Consider the following 8,979-nt stretch of genomic DNA (forward strand, 5'->3'; position numbering starts at 1 on the left):
TGTGTGGCAGAGACATTGTCACGCAGAGACCGTTTGTGGTGGGGATTTTGTATGGAAAATTCGGGGAAAAAATTAAAAAATTTCAAAATTTTCGAATTATTAGAAAAAAGTTTGAAGTTGAAATTGTTCAATTTTCAGCACTTTTGAATTTTTAGAAAATTTTGAGAATTTTCAATATTTTTAATATTCTCACCACCCGATCCCTGCCAGAACATGCTTCAGCGGTATCTTGTCTATGAAGGAACCACTGTCTTTCTGACTCGTTCTCTGCACAATCTGCTCCATGTATGATCCGGTCTGCAGCGGTGTCCCTCCAAAGACCGGTGCTGGAAGAGGCAGGATGAGGAGATCTTAATGAAGGAGAGACGGAGTCCGGCACACCTAGTGAGATATGCCGTGTTCGGTAGTGACCGGGTGAGGCAGACACCGTGTCTTGCTCAGTCTGTGTGCGGCACAGTGCGGATCTAGCAGAGATCGTGTTTGGAATTTTCAAATTTTTCAAAATTCCTTTCAAATATCTACCAACTGAATGCATGGCAGAACCGGTCTCTTTCGGACGGTTCACATTACGCGGTTTGCGCCGCGCGGTTGTTTTTACCATAGATGGCTCATTAAGTGTTCACATTCAACCGCGCGGCCATAAACGCGGTGCGCCTAACCGCGCGGTTGACGTTTCCCCGCTAGTCGCGCGGCCGACCGTGTTACCACGAGTTCAAATGCAGGCGTTCAGTTGCCCGCGCGGTTCGACCGAGGAAGCACGTGTAAAATGAATAAAGTACGAGACATGCAGCCTCCACCACGTCCATGGTGAATCTGGCTGCCGCGTCGCCAACCGCCCTGTCTGAACACTATCATTGAACCGCGCGGCGCAAACTGCGTAATGTGAACAAGGCCTAAGTACTGTGTCTCTGACGAGCGCGGTCTGTGCCTGATACGATCTCTGCACTAACCGGTCTCTGTATGACACGGTCTCTGAACACCACGATTGCTGCAGACACCACGTAAGGCAGAGACAGGGACCGGCAGAGAACGCGTGAGTCAGCGATCGAGTCCGGCAGAGACACGGTCAGTGACCGAGACTTGCAGAGGCCGCTTGATGCAAACACCGAGGAATTCATCAATCGAGTGAGGTAGACGGCCGAGTCCGGCAGACAGGGTGAGGTATTCACCGAGACTGGCAGACATCTCTTCAGGAGCTTTGAAAAATGATCAAATTTTTTCCAAATTTTCGAAAAATCAAAAAATACTTGGAAATTGTCCCACTTACTCACTTAATAAACAGGCTCATTCGCTAACCTATTCACTCATTTATCTGTGTTATGTGCCTACTGAAGTGTATTCGAGTGTGATGCCAACTATGAAACCCCTAAAAATCAATTTAAATATTATTTCTGGTTCATTTTTTGTTAATCTGTTTCTTATTCAGATGTTGGTATTTTTTATTTGTAACGCCGTATGTAGTTTATGACAGATACTAACTAACTAGACGGCTTACCGTACCCGAAGGTTCATCACCGAATTAACCAAAGCCCTCCATCGGATCCTGTCCTGGGCCAACAAAATCCAGTCGTCTTCAACTCCTATATCCTATAGTTCCCGCCTGACATTATCCTCCCATCTACGTCTAGGTCTCCCCTGCGGTCTCTTCCCCTCAGGTTTCCCTCCCAATACTAACGTTTCAGAATGTAAACAGTATGACTTTCCGAAACTTTAGTATGCATATATTTCTGCTAGTGCACGGTGTTACAACCCAGACGACCAAGATCGTCAACGCAGTAGGAACCAGAAATTATTTCGATATGTTATTTTGTTCGTTGACCACTTTTTCAGACAGTTAGTTAAAAGATTGTCGATTTGAGGTTTCCACAGCGGTGAGTCTGAATATTGCTGTATTATGGGTTCTTGCGTCATCTAGTCTGGTAGATTCTCACCAACGATGAGTCACCCTGATGACGGGGCAGTATGACCTCTGAAACGTTTGTGGAAATCTACCAGACTATACGGTGCAACAACCCGGAAGACATATTTATCAAACGATTGTTAAACTGTGTAGTTATCTCTTTCGTTAATGACTGTAATCCTTAATTCATTAGCTTCTTCCTTTCCGTGGCAGGTGTCCGGAGCTGAACGCCTGCATCAGTGCTGCTCTCTGGTGTGACGGATTCCTACATTGTCCCTCAGGTTTCGACGAGGAAGAAGCTAATTGCGCCTATCAGTTTGGCGTTCCTTTGCTGTATGTCTTCATCGGTGCGGGGGCTTTGGGTGTCCTCGCCCTGCTAATTGCGGTGTCCGCCTGCGTCAAGTACGGCCAACATCGGCACAACGAACGGAAGAAAAAGAAATCCAGTGGTACCAACAGTACCAACCATCTGCACGTGAACCATGTGCACAACAATGGCGAGACAGTTGGTAGCGTAGCTAAGCGGTACCCCACCTCAGCTGACGACATGTTCCTAGACGGGAAGGACTCCCTGTGTTGACAAAGCGTGGTTGCTATGGAGACTACAGTCTGACTTGTTATACAGCCAATTCTTGTGGAAGCTGTTGACTGCACATGTCATCCCAGGAATGTGTTGGGGCTTCGTGAGCTTTGATACCCCCCCCCCCCCGCGCATCTGTTACTCAAATTTGTATGCCTTTATGAAGGAATTTTAAAGACGAAAGATTTCTTAATATCATTCTATGATTTTATAAAGGTTTGTAATAATATTAGTAATCCATTCGCTTTTATGAAGTTGAAATTTGTCAGTGTACTTTGATCATGCTCTGAACCATTGATTAAGGAGTCTCTTTCGGGCTTCGGATGATTGGTTGTCACGAAACTTTATTATTTTGATTGCAGACATGTTTATAAAACGTGTTTCCGGATGTTTCTGACTATAAGTTAGATTCGTTGCCAGGGATTCCCAACCGCCAATCCCTCTCTGCTTCAGGATCTGCTGACAATCGACAAAAATACTTCTGATTTCCCGTCGGCTTCTATATAGTAGCCAGTGTCCGTCACTGCACGAGTTTGCCGTTCGCAATGCAGAAACAGTGGAATTAAGTTCTGACGGTGGCGACTCCGTTTGCAGGAAATACAAACTAGGCTATGTTGGCGCTTGTGATGGGGTCTGGCGGAGTCTGATTTAGGAGGGAGTCTCAACGCTGGGGTCACCCCATCGGTTCTGTGTTAGTGCGTTTGGCGTAATCAGCAGTGGAGATGTTTTCATGTTTAATTTATTTTATGAAAATAATTCTGCACAAAAATAGCTTCATTCCAGTAAATTCTTACCGTTCATGCTACGCTAGTAATTAAATATTAGACGAAGAAGTGGAATTTTGCTTAATTTTTGTCATACCTGCCGCGATTAGTAACAACCAATCGTTAAAGGACCCCCAATATCAAAACGTGTGTTTTACTCAAGAGACAATGCCTTACGCAAAAGTGATGCATAGTTTGCTCGGTCGTGTTAACTCCACTGACAGTTCATAAGGTCGAATTTCCTGGAAAACTCTGTTACTTTTTATCATCAGATGAACTGACACCTGAGAAATAAATATGGACAGTGTGAATGCGTAAAGGAAGACATGCTATCAATTGTGAACACTTCAATGTGTTTTGAATTACATCAACACAAGACTAACAGACGAATAAAATAAGGAGACGTTTACTGATATTTTATGTAATATTAATATTTCAATTTGATAGATGTCAATTCTGTACTGTTGCCTCTAAATATGGCGTCAATAACAGACAGGAAACGTGTCTCTTTCAGTGTTACCAACCGTTCTTGATGTAATGGAAATACCTCGATAACAAAAAAAAAAACAGACGACACTTCAAGACGGACGGGTTGTGTGTTGACTGACGTCACACAAGCAGGTCATGTCACAAGGGAAATAATTACTAAATAATGCAGTGACTTACAGAGGCGTCTTCTCCTGTTGTGTGCACTTAGGATTAATGACTTTTGCACCTTAAGCAGAATTATTCGAATATACTACTTGGAAAATGTTATTTTATTAGTATTTATGTAGATTTATATATTCCGTGAAGAATTTTAAGCTTCATGACCACCAGTATCAGAAAGCAGAAAATGATACCTTCGCTAAATAATATATCGTACATAAAAAATCCTGCCTTACGTTGCTATTCCATTATCCCTCAGTTTCAGGCCGTCTTTTGTCTAATTACTACACGCCAACAACAAATTTTATAGTGCCAAAGCTATCCACACCCCCCCCAATGCTGTTTTATTCTTTGGCAAGCATTTAGTTCATAAAGATCACTGTTCTGGTCCGCTGTGGTAAACAATAGAACGTCAGTCAACTGATATATTTATTTATAAAAAAATCATAATTAATAAACAGTTTCAATATTTTAATCGGTTTTTTTTTAAAATAAATGGGGCTGAAAATGATATCTTTCGTTGCTGGTAATTACATGCAAGCTTACTTGCTTGTTAGAGACGTTTAAACGTATTGGTTTAAAAATTATTGGTTAAATGTGTTTACGCAGTTGCGAGGATGAAAGAGGGCGCCCAGACCTGGAACAGATAGTTTCGGCGCTGAATGACGGTGATAATCGTCACTGCCTCTTCCATACAAGAACATATCACCGGAATTCGAGTGACAATGTGATGATTTCTCTGTGTATAGCTCGCGCGAGTAGTCGTGACACCTAAATGCGCGATGTGTAAGCCGGGAGAGGGGAGTTTAGTAGTAGTGGAGGTCGCACAGCCTCAGCTGCGGTGACGCACCGAACTAAACACAGCTAGAGCTACAAACCAACAATTCTCGCGCGACCTCTACAGCAGGGCCTGACGTCATTGTAATGTTTTATTATTTTAGTAGGGCTGTTTACTTTGTGACATACGTTTTTGACCAGCGTGTAGTTAAGTTTTTTACACTTCTTGAACTGTGAGTGTGTTCTGACAGGAAGCAATATGGTTGTTGCTCAAGAAATGTGTTTCTTCGTATCGTTCTGCAGTATTTATATGATGTAAAATAACTGTGTAATTTATGTGACTTTATAAAAGTAAGGGACGAAGTGAATGGTGATGTTTTTAAAAAGAACTGAAACGGCAGTTGATCGAGTGTTATATTAGTGGTTATCTGAATGATATGTTGAGAAATAATAATATTAATAACAATAATAAAAATAGTGTAAGAAAAGTTTTGAAGTGACACGCAGTGCGTCTGTATCCAACCCGAGCAGCGTTTGGCTGCTGTCTACATTTGCATTTGACTGGATTTTGTTACTTCGAAATCATGGCCCCCAAGTAACAAACGTACGTTCACTAGATGTAGAGTGTTTTGTGCCATACTGTACCTTCCCCACTTTTCTCTGTAGAGACAAATGCAATTTCAGGCAACCGAACGTAGAGCTTTGGGTACGGTGTGAGATATGTATCCATCATTTTGTTTATTTATATATTTATTCTTGATTTCTCTAACGGCATTTTAAGTTTATTATATTATACAGAGTGAATTTTCAATGCCTTCTTATTTTGATATGTATTCGGGTATAACATTTTAAAGTATTTTGTGCTGGTCTTCTTTTGAGCGCTCGCTATTAAAATATAGTGCTACCGCAGTATATGTTATGCATTAACCGACTAAGAGCCAACTGCTTGACTGATTGTGCAAAGCGTTTGTAAAATCGTTGTACAGTCACGTACAAACACGAAGGTGTGAAATCACGCCAGGAAAATTTAAATCCGTGAGACGGCGTTACGTGTAAACGTCGTCGGATCGAATACCAGCTGTAGCACGAAATAGACTGCTAACTTTTAAGTAGGAATGTGCAAATGTTACGCGGGACTGTATAACAAAAACTTGAGGGTACGTACGAAACGTCGAATGTCATTAGAATTTGAGAATAACGAATTTTAAAGTGTTTGGAAACAAGCAGGAATGACCCAATTTAAAACATTATCAGGGAATTTGCTGGTGTGACTGAAGAAATTACAGAAAACCTCATTCAAGATATCCGGCCTGCGATCCGAGATTTGAAATCGCGGTCTCCAGAATACGAATCGGTAGTGTGACTTTGCGACTGTAACTTTAGGTAGGTCTCTTACCAATTCTCATCATTTGTGCTTGGTCAGAAAATTGGATAAAATTAATGCTCCTCGCAATTATTCGCATGTGTCCTTCACTATTTCGGGTAGAGGACTACACTTAAAACATTTGTATCCTTAATGAGTTTAGATCCAGCATCTCTCGTTCAGTCTCTGCCAAGCCCAGATGATATCCTGATATCCCACGACAACTGCCATAAAAGTCAGGCTTCTTAGTAAGCGTCGAGTAATAGCCAATCACCGATCACATTTCACTTCATTGCTGCCAATGACAAACTGACAAGAATATTTAAATTTTTAGAAATAGGTACCGAGTGTTTACGTCACATAGGTCACGTGAACATTATTCACTAGACAACAGAATATGAATTATTGAAACGAGAGAATATTTCAGCGGACAGTGCTCTTACACGAATGGCTGTTAACGGTGACTGTTCGCTGTCATCCGCACAACCTCCCTCTTTTGTTTTTACAGGTTTTCGTCATTAAAAATATATTACTTTTTATTTAAAATAACTCAATACTCAAGTGTACAATGAAAAATATTAGTTTAATATTACAGAAAATTAAAATTAAGTTTATAATAAAAAATAAAGGAACCCAGTCGTGGACATAGAAATGGAACTTAGGGCACCATTTAAACTAAAATATTTTAGTTACTACCGGCGCATCTACCAAAGTACATAAGAATTTCAACATTGATAAATAAACGAACATATCCTACTTTGGTTCACAATCTCATGACCTCACTCGACTTATATACATCCAGCTATAGGAATAGTCAATTAAATATAAATTATGTGTGGGGACGTATTAGGGGCCCCAAAATGTCCTCTTGCTTTCTCTATAGTTATATTATTTTGCTTTCTTTACTTTACTTATTTTACTTTATTTGTCTGCGTGATATGGTATCAGCAATCATGAACCATCAACATCATAATTACCTGTATGTGCTGCGCGTTCGGGCTTTGAACCTGGCCAGCTAGAGACTGAGGTCATACGAAAATAATCTGATGTGATTTATCACAGTTTTCGCCAAGTGTGGCGTTGCTTTCTGGCTTCGCTTATCTGGTTTTATTACGTGGCTCAAACTGTACCTCTACCTCATTTCCCCCCTGACGTCCCAATCTGACTGCTTCAGTCAAACTGTCACACACTTCAACCCCCAACCCCCACCTGTCGCCTGTTCTTTTGAGAATTCAATTTTCTTCCACACAGAAAACTGATTTTTTTATTCATTAAACAATTCAGTTCAATTTGAACCTATCAACCGTTGCCCATGTTTTGCATCTGAAAGCAGATACTAGCAACATTTTTTATTTTTCCATTTCAGCTGGTCTTTTCTTTAGCGCAAGCTTAGAATGCCCTATGTGGACGTACTGTCTCTTAGCCGACAGTTCTTGTCGCATACGAGCTGTGCATTCAGCATATGATAAATTAAAATACAGCAGCTGAGAACTAATTTATTAAAACTGTTACGGATATTATGCCATAAGGAGGCCACTCGAAAACAGTATCATTGCAATTAATAATATACTCTGTATGGATGCTCAAACTGTTAAAATTCGAGAATGATCCTCCACCATTATATTATTGCCCATGATGCACCGCGACGGCAAATTACGTCATCACTCGTGCTTCCACCTATCAGCCGAAAAAGGAACTTTTGTGCTGCCATCTATCATTGGCCACGTGAAGTATTAGATATAACTCTAATCAAATGTAATATTCCTTATGATAACGTCATAATGGAGGATGTTCACTTGATGATGAATGTTAAATGTTTGTTTGCCTAATGATGATAATTGTGACAGTTAAATAATTATAATAATCATGATACTTATTACTTGTTGTCATACACGTCGGTTGTGGCGTGAAGGCCTTCCGAACTTTTGTGTACCTACAACTTTCCAATCTTATTTTTAAATTGTTAAATTATACATACATACAAAATATTTAAGTATGTAATAATTGTGTATATGCATCTATTGAGCACAAACAATATACATGTGTGTATGTGTGTGTGTGTGATTACAAAGTAACACACACACAGTGACATATAACTACAAATAAATTAAGTATATTAGTTTGTAACATTATCATTGTCAGTTATCAGGAATAATTTATTCTCTAACCTCGAGCGCTATTCGATCACTTTGCAGAAAGCGACCAGTAAATTATTTCTTTGTTTTGAGACTCAGCATCAAGATCTCAACGCCCTACGTTCGGTGCAGAACAAATATTATTGAGCAGGCGAGGGATGAGACTGAGCGAGTACGAACTCAGTTTGCAGAAAATTATTCCTCTTTCCAAAATTTCCTCTCCTTTCCTTGCATTTACTGTTTCAGTTAAAGAAAACTCTTGTCTCTAAAATTACCAGAATTTATTTATGTTAAACGGTGAAGCTAAAACTTGCTCAATTTTATCAACCACATTAGTAATTTAATTTTGTGTTTAAAAAATGTATTTCTGAGATGTCTACCACAGTTGAAATAAATTTGTTTGTTCCCTACAGGTAATCAACCGTTTCCTAAGGTGAGTTAAGTGTAAAAAAAAGACTGTGTTATGCATTTTCCCCTCAATAAAACTATTTTGTACACAAATAAAAATCGGTGTACTTGTATTTCATTGCTTATAATTTTATTATATTAGCCTCAAACCGAAATTCAATAATTCAAAAGATATAAATAAATTCTATGCCGGAGTGGTGTACGAAGATTTGTTCAGCCAAGTGACGCAGTAGTACTTCAATGAGTCATTCAATCAATTACATCAAACAACTATTTATCATGCTTCGCTGTCAGCCACTGCATACAACCGGACTCTTCTTACTGCTTACTGTTGCCAACCAGTTCTCATTTCTACCCAAATCAATGCTTGGTTCTGTAATCTACAGAAGGTTTGAACCTTTCAA

The 8,979-nt window shown here is 39.9% G+C and overlaps 1 protein-coding gene across 2 annotated transcripts in view; it reads left to right on the forward strand.

Annotated features, from left to right (window-relative positions):
* LOC110827831 (uncharacterized) overlaps positions 1-8,688 on the forward strand; it is a 350,935-nt gene extending 342,247 nt beyond the window's left edge. For both annotated transcript variants that reach the window (XM_087341458.1, XM_087341463.1), the window contains exon 9: positions 2,114-8,688. In XM_087341458.1, coding sequence (XP_087197584.1) covers positions 2,114-2,480 — 367 coding nt within the window. In that variant the 3' untranslated portion in view covers positions 2,481-8,688. The remainder of the gene's footprint in view (positions 1-2,113) is intronic.
* Positions 8,689-8,979: the final 291 nt, after the last annotated feature.

This window comes from Zootermopsis nevadensis, unplaced genomic scaffold (genome assembly GCF_977971745.1).
Source record: "Zootermopsis nevadensis isolate Lab colony 2312 unplaced genomic scaffold, Znev_1.0 Znev_ptg000003l, whole genome shotgun sequence".
NCBI classification, from domain to species: Eukaryota; Metazoa; Arthropoda; class Insecta; order Blattodea; family Termopsidae; genus Zootermopsis; species Zootermopsis nevadensis.